The sequence below is a fragment of the Balearica regulorum genome, chromosome 14 (genome assembly GCF_011004875.1).
Source record: "Balearica regulorum gibbericeps isolate bBalReg1 chromosome 14, bBalReg1.pri, whole genome shotgun sequence".
NCBI classification, from domain to species: domain Eukaryota; kingdom Metazoa; phylum Chordata; class Aves; order Gruiformes; family Gruidae; genus Balearica; species Balearica regulorum.
The window spans coordinates 1016145-1034753 of NC_046197.1; the positions used below are offsets into that span (position 1 = coordinate 1016145).

General features: G+C 54.5%; 1 protein-coding gene across 1 annotated transcript; it reads left to right on the plus strand.

Moving 5' to 3' along the window:
* The first annotated feature begins 6977 nt into the window (after positions 1 to 6977).
* Positions 6978 to 11536, plus strand: LOC104635043 (protocadherin-10-like). The gene is made up of 4 exons (XM_075766743.1): positions 6978 to 9464; positions 10633 to 10691; positions 10772 to 10860; positions 11114 to 11536. The coding sequence occupies exons 1-4, from the start codon at positions 6978 to 6980 to the stop codon at positions 11371 to 11373; spliced, it is 2895 nt and encodes a 964-aa protein (XP_075622858.1). The 3' UTR covers positions 11374 to 11536.
* Positions 11537 to 18609: the final 7073 nt, after the last annotated feature.

The window sequence follows — 18609 nt, forward strand, 5'->3', positions numbered from 1 at the left end:
TGATTTACACCAGTTTTACATCCCGTCCTCCCAAAAGAGAGGTTTAAGAGCTTGGCAGGAGCTCTAGTCCTCCCACTGCTCAGGCCATAAGCTACCGCTGCCCCAGTTAGACAGCTGCTCTTGCCACTTCCCATCACGAAGCTAAACAACATCCATAGGCGATATCCCCAGAAATTGCTCCTCCTGCTTCATTTTGACCCACTACAGCGGTGCCGGGAGGATCTACCACCAAACCGCTGCTCTGCTGGGGATGGGCTGCCAGGCTCTCAGGTATCCCATGGCCCGTTGGGTGACCTTCTGCTACATCCCACACAACCCTGGAGCCAGAATTGCTGCTCCCCCCCAGCTCTATAGACACCCCGTTTGCTAAGTGCCACCCCGATCAGTCAACCCTTGGCCCAATCTGTATCCTGTCCTGCTTTCCTCATGTGAGGGGGACAAGGTGTCCCCAGGGGAGCACCCGATCCGTGCCAGGGCAAAGGTCCAGCTCCCGGTTGGAGCTGGTGTTTCTGCAGAAAGGAGCAGGAAGGGATGGGAGGCTGAGGTAGAGCAGGGTAGAGACTTTGGGGGGCGGGGGGGGGGGTGTCCCTGGGCTGTTTGCTTCCCATCTGCAGCTTGGATGGGAAACTTGGACATCCGTTTTCCAAAAAGGGCTGAGCAGGGGACACCTACAGCAAGCAATGCTTGGCCTGGAGACCTCGGCAAGTTGGGCCACTCTCCGCACACTCAATACTTGGGGCTGAGTCAGATCAGGCCACAGATGGGGCCGAGAGGGAACAAACTGGGAGGAAGGAGACAGCCCCAGTGGCTGCCCCCATCCCTATCGGATCTCCTGCCGCAGCCAGGTTGGGCTGGAGGGTTGCTGGAAGGATGGATGGTTTCTGCTGGGCTCGGTGGTGGAACTCCTGAGCCAAGGGGAGGTATTTCTTTGTCACAAGCAAAGTAAAAAAAACCATCATCAGCCAGAGAACAAACAGCTCTGGGCTGGAGAAGGATCAGTGAGAGGGGGAGATGGGGAGGAGCAGGGGGAGTGTGGGGACAGGAGGTTTTCCGGGGACTTGTGATCTCAGAGCAAATTTCTGCTGTTGGCTGCACACCAGTGGCACCATTTCACCAACTCACGCGTGCCTCCCTGCTGCCATCTTCGTGGTGCTGAGTGCCCGGGGGGCGTCAGGGCCGCTCTGTGGAGGGCTGCGGGAATATGGTCCCCGCTCAGAGAGTGTGTGATCCGCCAGGCAGCCAGGGAGCCCCAGGGGCACTGCCATGCCTTTGTTCCTCCTTCTCTTTCTTTTCCACCTTCAGATATTTTTTTCCCTCAGCTTCCAGCCTGCTGTGTATGCAGCACTCCCCCTCCTTTCCACCCACAGTTCCTTCCTTCCCCTCTACAAATACGTGTTCCTTAGGCTCCTTCTCCTCCCTGCCCAGCTTTCCCCATCAGCATTGCCTTCCCAAACATTCTTTTTTTTCCCCTCCCTTGCCCCTTCTCCCTGTTTCCCACCGGCCCTCCTCATCCATTCCCCTTCTCTCCCCTTCCCTCCAGCCGCTCAGGCTCCTGTTCGCTCACTCTCCGTCTCCCTTTCTCTGACAGTTTGGGGGAAATCTGTCTGTGTCAACGCACAAATTCCATTATTTATTGGTTGAGCGGAGCGAGGTCCTACACTCGTCTGTAATTGTCTGTAGATCAAAGCGTCTGCTGATGGCAGCTTTGCCTTCTCGCAGCAGAGCACCACCCCCAGCTTCACGCTCCCCATCCTCCCGGGGGAGTCGGGTGCGTGTGTGTCGACACCCTCAATCTCCCAGACAGAGAGGAAAGAAGTAGGGCTGGTGGGGGAGAAAAGGGAGACCTGGAGGATCTGCAAAGCACCCAGGAGCAGATGGGGATATTGGGGGAGGGTGGGGGGTGTCTCAGGGGGTCGCACAGCCCCTGGCAGGAGCTAAGGGAGGGTGGGATGGTAGAGGTGGTCCCTATCCTGGGAATGGGCTTAGAGAAATTAAGTGAAACGGGGGCAGGGAAGCAGGAAACATCCTCATGTCTCTCCAGGACTGGAAGAAATGGAATTTCTTCTCCAGAGATGCATCCCCAGAGATCCAGGATGGTTCCATAGCAGCAGATGGCTAAAGACCAGATATGGGGACAAAAGAGAATGTGCCTTTTTCTACCTTTCCCTCCTGAAACCACCAACCCAGGCCAGGGATGTGGGACTTCAAAGTGAAATGCAGACACCCATTTGTGGTTTGGGCAAGGAGATGTGTGTGGGGAGAGGACAAGGAAACTTCCACCCCGACTCCTGCCCCTTGGCCTCCTTGTTGGGGTCCCAACTCCAACATTTGCAGGTGCTATTTAGCACATTGCCAGAGGAGAGGAGAGGAGACGAGAAAGATTTCAGGATCTAAGCACAGGATCATGGCGTCCTGCCAAGGGAAGCTGTTAGGGTTATGTTTGGGCTATATTAGGGTTATGGTCCCTTCCCTGGAGCCCTTTGGGAGCTGACAAGATAATTCCTTGTGGCTACAGGACCCTCTTCTCATAGGAAAGGTCAAATTTCTTGTAGGATCACCCACATGGAGGGAGAGCTGCAGTGGTTTCTCTGCTGGAGGAGGTGAGGGCAATCGGAACCCCTCTCCCCAGGGCCAGTCTTCCCATTTCATCAAGATACATTGGGGAAATTGGGCTCGATGAACCCGCATCTTCTGTTCCACATGGATCTGCAGACACCAAGAGACATAGACACCATCAGCTCAATCCCCTCTCACTCTCCAGTGCATGAAGCTGCCCGGCTCAAGCCAGGGGTCTGCATGCCTTTAACTGTCAAGTTGTCCCCAGATTTTCCTCTCTGTGCCACCTCCCTGACCCTGCCATCAAACCTCCTCCAGCTTCTTTTTTGCACAGAGATCAGGCAGTTTCACTTATTCTTTTCCCTGTAAGATATTTTCCCAAGTCTTAAATCAGTTTTTAATCTTCTTTGAAAACTTCAGACGCAGGCGCTGTGCACAGTATTCCAAGATCAGTCACACCGGTGCCTGACAGAGGAGAGCTGTTACCTCCTCTCTCCCAAATCCTCTGCTCTTCCCCCATGCGAGCATCCCACCATTGCCCAACCTCACTTTCCTGCTCACTGACCCCTTTTCCTTCTCAGGCCTTCCCAGGGGAGAGGAGACATTCCCACAGGACATATTAGGGTGGGCTTTAAGAAGGTGCCCAGAGCGGTGAGTCCCAGCTCTCAGAATAATGGGGACACAGCCCTTCTTCTAATTTGGGTCCGAGGTCTCTTACTTCAAGAGGAACAAGACACCACCCATGAAAGCAGCTCCCTTTGCAGGAGCTTGCAAGAAAATCCCCACTTCTGAAGCAAAAGCAGAGATGTTGGTTTCCTGAGCTGCCAGTGAAGTCTGTGTCCTACAGGGTGCCAGAATGGGCTCATCCAGAAACTGAGTGGGACTGGATCCCATGTCCTGAAGATGCTCAAAAGTCAATACCGGCTATGGAGTGTCCATGCAGAGCTGGGTCTGTGTCTCAGCCTCCAGCTATCCCAGCAGGAGGGGTTGGAATAAACACTGTGCCGGTATTTTACCATCCCCACAGTGAAGATTTTTTCCCTAATACCTAACATGAATTTCCCTTCTCCAGCTCGTGCCTGTAGCTTCTCAACCCTTCCCTGTGCGCCTCCGAAAGGAGACAGGGCATGTTTCATATTTTGCAGCACCCAAGGGCAGGCAGAGTGCCCCCACCAGCCCTGATAAACACACTGAGATGGCCACCATCCCCTTCAGGGCACTGGTTTTTCCTCCAGAGGGAAGGCAAGGAGCCGAAGCTTCAGAGGGGAAGGGACACTGATCAGGGCACCCTGCTGCACAGAGCTTTGTGGCTTCAAAGACCAAGCCCCCAGCACCTGACCCTGCACAAACAACCCGGGAGTGACTTACCAGCTGCGGGACCAGGGCTGCTCCCATCTTCAGTCAGGAGAACCCCCCTCCCACCGCAGTTCCCCTCTTGGGCACTGCAAACTATAACTGCTCTCGCTTCGAGCAAGAAGGGAGCAGCGAACCCACATGCACGGCTGGGCAGACGGGTGCCTTGGGGAGCTGGGGGAAGGGATGTGCGGTCTGGCAGGGACAGCTTTTCTTGCAGACCCTTCTGCTGCCCCAGAATGCAGCGGGCAGGAAAACGGAGTGACGGTGGTGGCTGGGCAAGGTTTGGTGCCTGCGGGGAGCTGGATGACAGTCCCCCAGCCCTTTGCTCTCTGCTTCGCTTTTCCAAGGCGGCTCAACCTGAGGCATCTCCTGCTACATCCCACCCTGATCTCTCTGGTTGGCCTTGCCAAGGCACATCAGTGCTGACCTGCGGCAACTGGCCACCTGCCCGCCTGTGCCAAGACATCTCAGAGAGATACACACACACACCCCCCCCCCTGCTTCTTCTAGCTTCCAGCATCTTCCAAAAACAAGCTTCTAGCTGTGTCCTGATTCCTTACCCAGAGAGAACAGGACTGGCAGCCAAACGATCCCCTGGGTCACAAGAGGGGACTTAAAATCTACAGGACATGAAGTGGGTTGTTAGCAGGGGTTCTGGACTGTCGGGTCTCCCATCCTGCTGTCCACCCTCCTCTGCTATGCCCCTCCAAACAAGGCTCTTTTTTGGATCCCTCATCCCTCTGCAGAACCCTCAGCCTGTGCCAGGTCCCTTCAGGAAAGGGATCCTCGGAACAAGCCTGTGTCCCCCCCTCAAGCCCCCCACTTTTGACCATGGTTCCATGGAATCGTGGGAGCTGGGGGGGCAGGGGAGGGGGGAAGGACCTCAAGGTTTGGGGAAGTGGGGAAAAGGAACAGAATGGGACTATCCCGTGACCTCCCTTAGGGGAGGGAAGCAATGGGGGGGAGGGGGGGGCACGGATCCCCCCCCAAGGAAGCAGCGATGGACAGCTGCGGGGCGGGGGGGGCGGGCATCGCCGAGCAGAGCCAGAAAAGGACAGGCAGGACCGGGCAGGGGGGGCGGCGGAGGGGTGCACGAATTCTGCCGGGAGCAGGTTGCACCCGGGAAGGGGGAGAATGAATATTTTAATCTGAATCCAACAAAAGGGCGAGAACCGCTCCGAGGATCTTCCCGGAACGCACTTAGTCGGAGACGGGGAAGCACTGGGGGGGGAGGGGGGAAGGAAACGAGACTCCCGAAAACCTCTGTGGCCAGTGTCCGTCCCCCCCACAAATCCCCCTCTGGCCTGAGCCGCCCTCGGGGGACTCCCGGAGCAGCCCTACCCCAGCCATCCCACCGACGGGGTCCCAGCCCCGGGCAGGGCTGGGCGGTGACGCGGGGCGGGGAGGGCGACCGGGGGGGCCGGGGGCGGGAGGATTGTGGGATGAGAAAGAAAGAGATCGGGGGGTGGGGGGGACAACGACGACTCCAGGGGTGTCCCTGGCGTGGGAGATGGTGCGGGGGACGGGCCGGCCGTGATCGACGCTTCCAATGAAGCCTGGGCTTCACTTACCGGGAGCCGTCCCGATTCCACCCGTGAGCGGCCCGAGCCCACGCGTGACCCAGCCGCGCCGCTCCTTCCACCTGCTCGCCCCGCGGCGCCACCCCGCCCTTACCCGCGCCTCTCTCTAACCGGCGGCCCCACGAGCGCGGCACGTCCCGCGTGGGTCGCGCTGCGCTGCCAGGGACCAAATCCCCTTTCCCCATCCCGACAAACCCCTCCAGCCCCGCCGCCCCCTTCCTCCTCCGGTCTCTCAGTCGCCCCTGGATCCTGCCTCCCACGCGGGTCCCCGTTGGGGAGCGGAGCGGGGGGGGCGGTTGGGGCCGGCGGTTCCCTTCCCACCGGGGACCGGGAGGCAGAGACAAAGGCGGTGAAATATCAGTGCACGGCTAAAGCCGCTCCGAGCCCCGCCGAGCCCTTAACTAGATCGTTAGGGGATTATCCGCGCCCTAAGCAGCCGCGGGGCGGGGGGGGGCGGCCACCCCGTCCCGTTACCGAGCGCCCCCGGGGACGGCGCCGGTGGGAGGTGACGCGCGGAGCTGCCCGGGCGCGGCGGCGGTTGGAGACCGGTCTGCGGGGAGAACGGATCGGCCAGCGGAGGGACCGTGATCGGTACCGGGGTGGGGAGGTGTGTGTGGGGGGGTGTCTCAGGGGGCTCCGTCTGTCGCCCTCAGGGGACAGGAGCGGACCCGAGGCTCTTATCCGCGCCCGCCTCCCCCGCGGAAAGTTTGTGCCCGCGGGGGGAGCTGCCGGTGGAGGGGAGGGGGACAGGAGGGGCAGGTCCTCGGGTGTCCGGTGGGGTCGTGCCCCGAGAGCCCGAGGGGGCTGGCACTGGGGTGCCCGGTGGGGGACGGGGATTTAGGGGTGCGGGGCTGTGGGCAGGCGGGGTGCCGGAGGTGGGAGCAGGCAGAGAAGGAGCGGGGGGTGGGAGGGGGGGTCTCTGTGCCTCCGCGCGGATGGGCTCAGCTTTATCCAGGGCTGTAATCCTCCCTGCTCCGGTAATTAAAAACTCCGCATTACAAGGAAAACGGTGTGCAGGGAAATGTAATCAAGTCTGGAGGGGCTTAACCATCTGGTAAAGGTTAGGACCAGCACGGCGGGGGACGCGGCCGGGGGATTTGGCAGCCGCCGCGATCCGGGCTCCTCTTAATCTACCGCGGGGACGAGCGCAGCATCTGCGGGGTAATACCGGTACCCCGGGCAGCGATCGGTCTCGCTGGAGCTCCCACTGCCGTTAACGGGACGTCCCCGGGGCTAGCCCCCTCCCCAGGTGCGTCCGGCTCCGGTAGACCGATTCTGGTGTGGCACCGGAGCCCGGATTGCATCCCCTCCCCGGGGCCGGCAGGGAAAGGGTTAAGCGGCCGCCGGTGGCCGCGGATCGCCCCCCCAGCTCCGGGCAGGGCCCTCCCCCGCCGCCCCCGGGAGCCCGAAACTCTTTGGAAGTGCAGGGGGTGAGCAAAGGCGAGGGGAGACGCGGCGGCGCGGGACCGGGAGGGTTGCGGGACCATGGGGGCCGGGGCAGGCTCCGGGCCGGGGCAGCTCTTCCTCCGCTCCCTCCTCTTCCTCCTGCTGGCCGGGTCCCCAGCACCACGCCCGGCGGGTGGGCAGCTGCGCTATGCCGTGCCGGAGGAGCTGGAGCATGGAGCCTTCGTGGCCAACCTGGGTGAGGACCTGGGACTGGACGTGTCCACCCTGTCGGCGCGGCGGTTCCGCATCGTGTCACGGGCTGGGGCCAGGCAGTACCTGGAGGTGAACCTGGAGAATGGGATCCTCTTTGTGAACGAGCGGATTGACCGGGAGGAGGTGTGTGAGGCCGGGGGCACCTGCCTGCTCCACCTGCAGCTCCTCGTCGAGAGCCCGCTGGAGCTCTACCGCGTCGAGGTGGAGGTGCTGGACATCAATGACCATGCGCCCACCTTCCCCTGGCAAGAGTATGTGCTGGAGGTGGCCGAATCTGCTGTGCTCGGTGCCCGCTTCCCTCTCGAGAGTGCACAGGATCCTGATGTGGGTACCAACTCGGTGCACACGTACCGGCTCAGCCCCAATGGGTTTTTTTCACTCGAGGTGCAGACACGCAGTGACGCCAGCAAGTTTGCAGAGCTGGTGCTGGAGCGTGCCCTCGACCGCGAGCAGCAACGCGCGCACCAAGTGCTGCTCACCGCTCTCGACGGCGGTGTCCCCGAGCGCTCAGGCACAGCTCACATCCTTGTCACAGTGCTGGACGCGAACGACAACGTGCCTGCCTTTGACCAGCCCTCATACGGCGTGAGCCTTCCTGAGGATGCCCCTGCTGGCACCCTGGTCATCCAGCTCAATGCCACTGACCTGGATGAGGGCCCCAACGGGGAGATCGAGTACTCCTTCAGTGGGCATGCACCACCGCGTGTCCGGGAGCTCTTCCACGTGGAGCCCCGCAGTGGGCAGGTGCTGCTGAAGGGCCCCCTGGACTATGAGCGCGCAAGCCTCCATGAGCTCTACGTGCAAGCCAAGGACCGTGGACCCTCGGCCGTGGCCGTGCACTGCCGGGTGCTTGTGCACCTTCTTGATGTGAATGACAATGCGCCAGAGGTGACCCTCACCTCTGTGTCCACACCTGTGCTGGAGGATGCCCCACCAGGCACCGTCATCGCTGTCATCAGTGTTCTGGACCGGGACTCTGGGGACAACGGGCGTGTGAGCTGTGAGGTTGGTCCTGATGTGCCCTTTGAGCTCCGCTCCTCCTTCCGCAACTACTACACGCTGGTCACCACACAGGCACTGGACCGGGAGGTTGTGCCCGAGTACAACGTAAGCATCACAGCACGGGACATGGGCTCACCCGCCCTGCTGACCCGCAGCACCCTCACCATCCCAGTGTCTGATGTGAATGACAACGCCCCACGCTTCCTCCAGCCCTCCTACAGCGTCTACGTGATGGAGAACAACGCGCCAGGTGCCTCGATCTGCTCCGTCAGTGCATTGGACCCTGACTGCCAACAAAACGCCTACCTGTCCTACTCCATTGCTGATGGGCACATCCATGGCATGCCTGTGGGCACCTACGTGTCTATCAACTCAGACAGCGGCCACATGTATGCCCTGCGCTCCCTCGATTACGAGCAGATCCGCAGCTTCCAGATCCAGGTGCAAGCACAGGACGCGGGTTTTCCCCCACTCAGCGCCAATGTCACTGTCCACATCTTTGTGCTGGACCAGAACGACAATGCTCCGGTCATTGTTTCCCCCATGCCGCGTAACGGCTCCGTGGCCACTGAGCTGGTGCCGCGATCAGCCAGGCCTGGCTACCTCGTGGGCACAGTGTCAGCTGTGGATGCAGATGCGGGGCTGAACTCTCGCCTTTCCTACCAGCTCCTCCAGGCCACTGACTTCACCCTCTTCAGCGTGGCACCCGACACGGGTGAGCTGCGCACCCTCCGCTCCTTTCTGGAGCAGGATGCAACCCGGCAGCGGCTGGTGGTGCAGGTGCGTGACGGTGGGCAGCCAGCCCTCTCTGCCACTGTGTCCCTCCTTCTATCGGTGGTGGACACCATGCCTCAGACTCTCTCCGACTTCAGTGAGTTCAGCCTCCCTCCAGAGGCCTCCTCATCTTCCCCACTCACCCTCTACCTCCTTGTCTCCCTGGGCTCCATCTCCTTCACCTTCCTCCTCGCCATCCTCATCCTCACAGCCATTCGGTGCCGCGGAGAGCGGCACTCCCGCCAAGGTAATGGCTGCTCACGGGCCCGCTGCCACTGCTGTCCTGGGTCCAGACCCTCCCCTGACAGCCTGAAGACGTCCAACCTGATGGCGCAGCCCCCTGCTAGGACCATGCCTGCCACTTGCCTCGACGTGCCTGGGGGTGGCCCCCCAGGCTACTGCTACAAGGTCTGTCTTGGTCCTGAGTCTGCCCAGAGTGACTTCATGTTCCTCAAACCCTGCAGCCCACCCCGGAACAATGAGAAGGACCCTGGGAAACACTCTCGGCCAGGCCAGCATCTCCAGGTCTCCAAGCAGGTAATGACATGCCTGGTGGTGCTTACTGGTGCCCCACAGGTCCCCCCCGCCCCCTCCCTCAACCTCTGCCATGAGAGAAACCAGGCACGGCTTTTCCCAGAGAAAAAAACGGTGCCTTTGATCAGTGCGGGAACTAGGAGCCGTCAGGCAGCGGGAAACTCTCTGTCGAGCTTCCCAATGGGTCTAATTACTGGGGGACGGCAGGCTGGGCTGAGGCAAGAGGAAATCCCTTCCCACTGCCTTTTGCACCCATTAGAGGCAACAGAGATGCCCCGGGGGAGGTAGGATTGGTGGGGGTGGCATCTCCTTTGTGTGGGTGAGCAATTCACGCTGAGACAGCCTGAGCATCACGGCTGCTCTGCTTCCCTCATGCCAGCTGGGTCTGCAGTGTCCCGCTGCTGCACCCGGGGCTGGCCCTAGCCCCGCCAGCACCGCTTGTGTCCCCAGTTCTGGCACTCAGGGCTGGCCGCTGCGCCGGCGGGGAGGGAGTGGGCTCTTCAGGGCGGGATTTTGATGTCAACATTTGTTAGGTATTGAAATGAGGAACATCTAATTTTCCCGATAAAAGACTCTTTCCAAAACACGATTACAAGGATGGAGAGTGATGAGGCGTCTAATCCACTTACATTTGACTTTTAATAAAAAAGCCCTTCCAAGGAGAGCCCAAGACTCGCTGCCAACCGGCTCTCGCTGCACGTCTCCTGCACAACTGGACTCACTGTTTAATACATTAATGGGATTTTGCCCTAGTTGTTTGCAACCCCCCTGGGACATTGGGTGCACCTCTCACCCTTTGGTCCCAGAGACCAGGGCTAAGTTAACATCCCACCTGCAAAAAAAGGTTTTTTAAAATTAACAGAAATAGGAAAAGCCCCTCTCTCTCCCCAGAAGGACAGACCTTGGCGATTAAACTCCCAGAGACGGAGAGCAAGCCCCAGACACCTCCAATGTCTCAGGAAAGTGGGGACAGTCCAGAAGGGAACAGGCTTGTTCAGTGCTGCCTCAGTTTCCCTAAGATGGGAATGTGGTGCTTGCTTCTCCACAAAGGGCATGGGGAAAGAGGACATGGAGTCCTGTATCCCTAGCTACCGAAGCATGGTGCTGGCAGGGCTGGGCTGATGTACAGAGGGTCCCGATAACCAGCCTTACCCTTCCCTGTGTTTTCCAGATCAAGCAGCCCAACATGGACTGTCCGCCTCCAAGCATGCAGCGACCTGCGCTGAAGAGGTACCAAATCCAGTGGAAGGGGAATGTGGGGATGGAGTGGTTATCTCCAACATAGCTTTGAATTGGTCTCGTCTCTTTAGTTCTCAGAGCCTGGAGGATGTGGGGGAAATCCGCAGAGCCCTCCAGAAGGAGCACGAGAGGCTGTGCACCCTGGTGACACCTGTCTCTGGTTAGTATTGGGGCACTGAGTCTGGGAAGACCAGACCCTCTTGTTACTTGGTGAAGATGCAGTGGGGGGGACACATCCCTGTTTCTAGCAGTGGTATAGTTTTGTGGGGTGGAATGGTTGTCCAGGCTCCAGAAGGGAAGTTGGTGACACATGGCCATGGGCTTACACCCTGGGACATGGATGTGACTGTCCCACTGAGCTATGGATGTGACACCCCCACCCCGAGCCAGTCTCACACTCATCTTTCCTCCAGAGTTTCAGAAGGCTTCGGCAGGCACCAACAGCATCTGGACACCCCAGTACAGCCCCTTGTACCCGGGGCACATCCCAGCTCTGGATTATCAGCACAATGTCTACATCCCCGGCACCCCCACTCTGCTTTCCAGCAAAGATGGGCCCCTCTTCCTGGGCCGGGAGAACAAGAACAGCTTCTCCACCTTTGGCAAGAGAAAGAAGATGACAACTTACTGTGACATGCATGATAGTGTGGTCATCAACAATGACCTGAAATAGTGACCAGTGCTGGGCCTGGATGGTTCTACCCAAAGCCTTGGGAATCACTCGCATTATTTCAGCTGCTAGATCCACCCACAGCACACAGCTCCATGTATGGACCACTCAGGACTTTCTGGGGCTGCTGAGATAGTGGCCCACCAGGGCATGGGGAAAGGATTTAAGGAACAAGAGACTAAGAAGTGATAAGGATTGGGGGGGGGGGGGGGAAGGCATTTCTCCCACCTCATCCTGCAGAGCTGTGTTGGCAGCAGGTGCTGTTTGGGATCCATATGACCAGATTTAAGCAAATCTGCCTTGAGTTTACCCATTCCCATGTCCCCTTAGGGACCGTCCATCTCTGTAAACGTCACTTTGTCTTGTCTGGCTGTGTGAATGTACTGAGCTGCATGCCTGTATTTCTGTCCCAGTAGGCATGGAAAACATACGCAGACCAAGCCTGGTTTAGTCAAGCCTGACCCTACATGCTGGGGCAGTGACCATTGCTCTGTCCCTGAGGTCCAGTGGGATGTGTTGCACATCCAGAGCAGCCAATGGTGTCTGGCTTCTCTGGGAAGTGAGTGCAGAGCCCAGCCATTATGGGTGCTTCCCTTCAAACCCTGACCCAACGCTTGCAGGGTTTTTGACCCAAAGTCCAGGACATGGCCGCGGTCTAGGACACAGCCAATCTTTGCTCCTGGAGCAGTATGGGCTGGAGCACACACAGATTGGATGGCCAGAAGATCTGTTAGCTTAAGCAGCTGAGAGATGCACAAGGGGACGCCATGCTGGGTAACTCTCTAGCCCAAGGCAACATCATCTCAAAGAGTTTCCAGCCATTGGAGGGGCTGCAGCACAGGTGACGGTCCTCCTCCCTTTTCCCCCTTCCCTCACCTGGATCTCTGTTTTCCCCAAGTCCTGAATGCCTGGAGGAACCCCTGCACTGAGGGCCCCACCTGCACAGGACAGGCATCTCCCACTGCACCCTGCTTCTCTTTGAGGACTTTTAGCTGGCTGTCAGGAGCTCTCAAGGGCAGGACTCCAGCTCCAGAACGCTCTCTCCTCTGCCCTGCTCACCCTACACCTGTCCACCCAGTCTGTCTGCCAGCATTGCCAATTGCTCCTGTCACAGGACAGTTCATTTCCAATCCATCTGTGCAGAACATGACAGCTCTTTCTAAACCAAGTTTGTTTCATGATGTCTGATTTGTACCAATAAATTGTATTTTAATAGCTCACCCAGGCTCCTGGCTGTCCCTGAGCTGCACATGACAGCAGGAATCACTGCTCAGCTCTTGGAGGAGGGCTCTCAGCTCCAGCAGACATACATGTTCCTCTGGCCTCCTTAGCTGCTGGGAGGAGCTCAGGAGAGCTCATTTTATTCATTTCACCTGGATGCTGGGGGATCAAAGTTCCTCTCTCTCCCTCCCTGGACTCTTGAGCACTTTGGGATCATGGCCAGGAGGAGCTGTGTGCTGGAGATGCCACACAGCTCCCTGCTCCATGCTCCAGCTTGGGCAGAGACTCTGCAGGGCTTTGCACCAAGGGGTGGGCGTAAAGGTCTTTGAACCGCTGGGGAGAGGGGTTGGATCTGGTAGTAGTGACTTTTGTGGTTATTGAGCATTGTTTTCTATGGTTCATTTAAGCTTTCCCCTAGATGCTCGGCCACCCACCAGCTTGCCTCAGGAGTCGCAGAGATAACCTGGGTGTGTGCCAGGTGTAGGGACCAACTGCCTGGGAAGATACAGGCAAGCCTGTATCTGCTGGTGGGGTGACTCTTGATGTGGGAAGTCATTCACCTTTAGATGAAGTCCTGAGATGGCCATGCCGTGACTGCCTTTTAGCCTCTGCTTGCTCAGTGACTGGCTTGGGGAGGCTGCAGTGCGGCTTTTGGGATTAACCCAGAAAAGTCCTTGTCTACAAATAGGTAACATGCTCTTTGGTGGAAGCGAGGGGCAGGGAACACTCAAAAGAGCCCCATGGGAGTCAGGGACCCAGGAGGACTGCACTTTGGACATGAAAGGGACCTGGCTGCTTCTGGTGACTTCAGTCCCAGCTCACATCTGCCTGTCAGTAGATGAAATACTCCCTGTCCCAATTAGACGGTAGGACAAAGGATTTTATGCTGCTGACTGCATTCTTCAATGGTCTCTGCAGAGTGTTAAGGGTAAAAAAAGAACTCCAAATCGCCACTGCCTGAGACCCCTGTAGAGCATTAGCCTGTTTCACTGCTTCAAAAGAGCAAGTGAATTATGTAAAGTGATACAATAAAATTAATAACATCTCAAGAAGTAATAAAAGCATCAAATGGACTTGACTCCCCGTGGGGGCAGCGAGCATCTCCCTCTCCCGGATTAGCTCTGGCAATATCTTCCCTGCCATCTTCAGGCGGTGCTGGTCAGGCATCAGGAGAGGACTGTAGCCCCTCTGCAGCAGGGCCAAGCCGTTAGCTGTGTTTTAGCTCACACAGCAAAAGTACCCTGTACACACGCTTCATGGTATCCAGGATCTAAATGAATGTGTGGAGTTGGCATTTTGTTTCAGATTCCAAGGTGTTTCTTCCCAAAGGTAGGTCTCAAAATTGATTCCCAAAACCATATTTGCTTCCCTGTCTTTGGAAATTCATGGAGATGAGCAACCAAGAGGCCAGCTTTTGCCACCTTACTGAGTGCGTCACTCTCCAGTGTATTCTGTTGGCATTTTTTAACTCCTACAACTAAGGCTCAACCAACCTACAGTAAATTGCCTCCCTCTCGTCTCCATTACTCCTGGACGTCCTCAGCCCAGGAGATGAGATAGATACACACATATACACCCCTGCACCCCTTGCTGATTCCCAGGTTTGCATGCTCAGGTCAGACCTCTTCCAAAAGGGATTTGAGGGTCAACACAGCACCCTGCCCGGGCCCCAACACCCCCTCTCACATTCCCTGAGGATCTCTTTTTGCTTAGTTGAAGGAAGTCCTGTACTGACAAGAGCTCAGTTTCCATCTCTCTTCTCAATCAACATGTCAATAAGAAGGACAATAAAAAGAGACTTGCTTTAAGGGAGAGGTCATTTGCTTAAACCCAATTCAACCACACTACTATCCCTTCTTCAAAGGGCTTGCCTGGTCAGAATCGTCCATCTAATAGATGAGATCTCCTCTGAAGATTTCCCACAGGGACAGGGTGTCATTAAAAATGCAAGGTCTTTGCCCTATAACCAGTTATTTTTACAACTCTTCCCGTGCTTACTCTCCTGCACAGTTCATGAGCATTAGCTGGTTTCTGTATTCTGGTAATGCACTAGGCATGAGAGCCACTTTGGAGACATACTCAACGGCATGCTCTCTATATGCCCCTCTCATACATTCCAGCTCTCTGAGATCCAGAGGCAAGTCTGGCTTTCAGGGACCTGCCAGCCAGCTTGAGATTTGCTTCTACAACAGCGGGAAAGCTGCCATGTGGTGCAGTTGGCTGCAAGATGCTGCAGGCCATGCGAGGCAGGCACATAGTGCTTCTGGGCACCAGCACAAATAGGGAAGGTTTTTGTGCTCTTGCTGTTGCTGAATAGACTCTTTGGATGGAAACATTATTTATATCTCTGTAATGACTTGAAAGTGTGTACCAGAGAGACAAAATGAAACCAGAGGTAGAGAGAAAAGAGGCCAGAGAGAAAGGACCCAGAGGGGGCTGGTACTCAGCTCTACTCCGACCCGCCACATGTGGAGTCCAACAGCAGCCAGTGAAGCCCCGAAGAAACCTTAGCAGGGACACAGCACTCTGCATGCAGTCAGGTTAGGCTGCGTAGAGCCATGAATACAGACAATCTCAGATCCCCCGAGGGACTGGTATCTGTAGGACAGAGCTAAAATTCATGGGGACCAGTGGGAGCCTGCACATTGACCTTGAAGGGTTCTGGATCCAGCCTGACGTCTGTGGCACTCGGTGGTTAATTACAGTCTCCAAAGATACTAGGACTTTGTTTTCTTTTCTTCTCGCTTGAAAATGATGCAGGAATGAACTTAATGGCTTAATTTAGCCAGGACTGGGTCAATGTCCATCCTGATTCCTGTTCACATTGCCTCAGTGTCTTAAATATCTCCCTGGACTCATCCTGCAGAACAGATCGCTGTTCTTGGCTGGAGCTCCTCCTCTTGCTTCCTTTTTGATCTCAGTAGATGTTTTGTAGAAATAAACATCCTTTAGCTTTTGCCATAATAATTTAGCCTCTACCACACTGAAAAATGGTCTGCATGATTGTCACGTGCTGATTTTCTCTGCTCCTTTTCACCTTTTTTTTTTTTTTTCTGCTCTGAAAACATCAGTTGCTAACTCCTCCGCAGAGACCAGATGAAGAAACAGGCCTGGGCTAAGCGAGGCTTTTGCCTCCCCAGTTTGCCTATAATGTGTTTTCAAACTAAGTGGTGGAAAAGTCACTGAGTCTGTTTGCAGCATTCACTCAAGTGGAATTAATGCTTCTTGTTAGTGATAATATGACTTAATCAGCTTAATTATTGTGAGACATAAGTAGACACCTTTATGCATTGAATAACTTATGACATACTGGACTAAAAAGCACGAATGAAGGCTTTGAAAATAAATTAAATATAACCTCTAGTGCAGTCTGCACTTTGACTAATGATTTGTCTCCCATGAAATTCAATGATTTACAAATCTTCCATTTGAATAAATGATACATTTTTGCATTTTTTAAACAATAGCAGTGATTTTTATTTCAGCAGTCGGAATTCAAAGTGTTTCTCCAATGCCAGGAAGCAGGACAAACAAGTTCATGTTAAACAGATTGAAAAATAAAACATTTGTGCAGTCAGCCATCAGAAATACATCCAGAGGATCTGCAGACATTTGTGATGAGATATTTATTTTAATTCATTGCTAGGAATATCTGCAACAACAGGTGAAAAAAATACATCAGAAAAAATGAAGTGCGAGAAGATTCCCAAAAGGGTCACTAAGGTCTTCACATCAAATCCATTCATTGCAATAATGTCTACAACAGAAAATATCATTAAATAGCTCCAGAAATGTCTTATCATGTATTTTGCCTGCACAGAAGATAAATCATACCTATATGAAGGAAAGAGAAGCAAGAAAAGCAACCATCAATCAAGAAAATGATTATGAGCATTAGTAGGATTTCTGATAGGCCAAGATTCAAAGACTCTGTGATAGCAAGATGCACGAGAAATAGAAAAATTGGGGTTAAATTGCTATGTGAACCCAGAGAAAAGATGAGCTGTCTGAATTTGTTCTGTTGCAATGAGTCACTGAATTTCTGTATCCAAATCTTCCCCTAAAAAGCACTGCAGTTCATCGTGGTGCAAACAATAACTCAGATCTCTACACAGGGATTTTTTTCAGCCCAAGTCTATCTGAAATTCAGATGTTATTTTAGCCTCTAACATCACAGGGAAGCCTGGCTGGTTTGATGAGTCTCCTCTTAAGTCCAAGTCCACATTTCTTGGTGTTTTAACCAACAGAAAGGTTTTTTCATACTGCCAAGGGTGAGGACCAAGGGCTCTAGGCTTAATTTTTCTGTCAAAGAGCTGCTGTTCTTTTGCACCCAGTTTATCACAACTCTTGCTCTACAGTTGTTCAGTCTATATTGACTAAATCTCCAAAGCTCCCCTGAGTACAGATGGAACATATCCACACAGGTATCTAAACGTAAGGAGTTTGACCTGGGGCTGAATCCCACCTCCAGGATCCCTCTTGTCCCCAGTCTCCTCCTTGATCTTCCTTAAAAATCATTTACCAGAAGTGGACATAAAGCCCTATGTGCCCAGCACCTGACGGTCAGTGAGATTTTATCAGAGACCAGAGGAACAGATTTGCTATTTACTTTGCGTTTTCCCTAGAAGACCAAACTTCAGGAAAGTAGTCCTGAAATCAGATCCTAAAACTAAAGTTTAATTTTTATGTAGCCAGGAAATGGAATGTTACATTCAGTTTGTTTACCTAAACTATCTTTTCTTCCTCTTAGTTTCCCCCTGTAAAATAGTCTGGTAGTTGCCCCTGTATGTAAGGAGATCTACAATTGGGGTTGAGTCCTTTTCCCATGTTCCCCAAGAGTCTTCTTGGCTGGCTGTGACACATGACGTGAGCCACTTGACTCCCTCAATGCCTCATGACCGTGATGGTCATGTTCCTCTGATATCTGAACAGACTTCAGCATGCTCCTCCTGTCACTGTGGGCTCCACTATCATGCTCATTTTTCTGCCTCTCCTTTGGCTCGAGTTTTATATCTGCTATAGTTTCCTAGTGAGATTGGATCAAATCTGACCCTGCTTTGAGCAGAAGCTTCATCCAATCACTTCCAGGCATCCCTTTCAGACTCAGTCATCACCTGAATCCATGAAGTTGCCATGCTGCAAACTGCCAAATCCCTAGTGAAATCCTGCCCCCTCCATATTACCCACATGATGCACAACACCACCAGCACCCAACTGGTACAAAACCATCCTATCTGATGAGCTTGTGTCTACGGAGCCATCTTGTGTGCAGCATTGTGGTGTTTGAAAACCAGGGTGAATCTACACGGGGTATCACAGCTGACCAGCACAACACTTCCAAACTTACAAGGGAGGAATTAGAAGATCATTTCTGCTCCTCCTATCTTGGAGACCAGCAGGGGCTAGTTACAGACTTTGTTTTAACGTTATATCTTCTTCAAAAAGAGAAAAATAAATTAAAAACTTGGATCTGAGCTGTAGGGACAAATCACAGCACAGAGCTTGGGAACACAGTAAGGACCCTTGTGTCTTTCCCCAAGGCCTTCTGTCTAGTAAAGCACTCTCTGTCTGCTGAAGGAAGACCACTCTGGGAGCCACTTGTGAAAAGCTTGATTCTGTTGGCATGGAGAATTTTCTTTGCAAAAGACCTCTATATGCAAAAGGGAAATGGAGATGGAGTGGGAAATGAGCCCGGCAAAAAAATCACGGAAGATTTTTGCTGCCTGCAGGTGGAATTCAAGTGAAAAAGAAGCGGGGAAAGGAAGAAAGAAAAATGAAACAGCCTCCTCTCTGCATAGATTGCATTGCTGGAGAAGCTCTGAATCTTGCAAGGCATAACAGTTGCCTGCTCAGAGGTTCCTTCCCCAGGGACTTTGCCTGAGATAGTTTCATCCATTTATCCCTGACTCCTGGCATCTGCATAACACGCTCACAGAGAGAGTTATTAGTTTAATTTTCTTGTGAATTACAACAGGGGCAGAGAGAATTAGAAAAGACTTTTTTTTTTTATTATCATTA

Bases quoted from the DNA above. Each gene is read 5' to 3' on its own strand.
- LOC104635043 (XM_075766743.1), top strand. From the start codon at position 6,978: ATGGGGGCCGGGGCAGGCTCCGGGCCGGGGCAGCTCTTCCTCCGCTCC. The intron at 9,465-10,632 runs GTAATGACATGC...TGTGTTTTCCAG, and splicing joins ATCTCCAGGTCTCCAAGCAG to ATCAAGCAGCCCAACATGGA. The intron at 10,861-11,113 runs GTTAGTATTGGG...TCTTTCCTCCAG, and splicing joins CCTGGTGACACCTGTCTCTG to AGTTTCAGAAGGCTTCGGCA.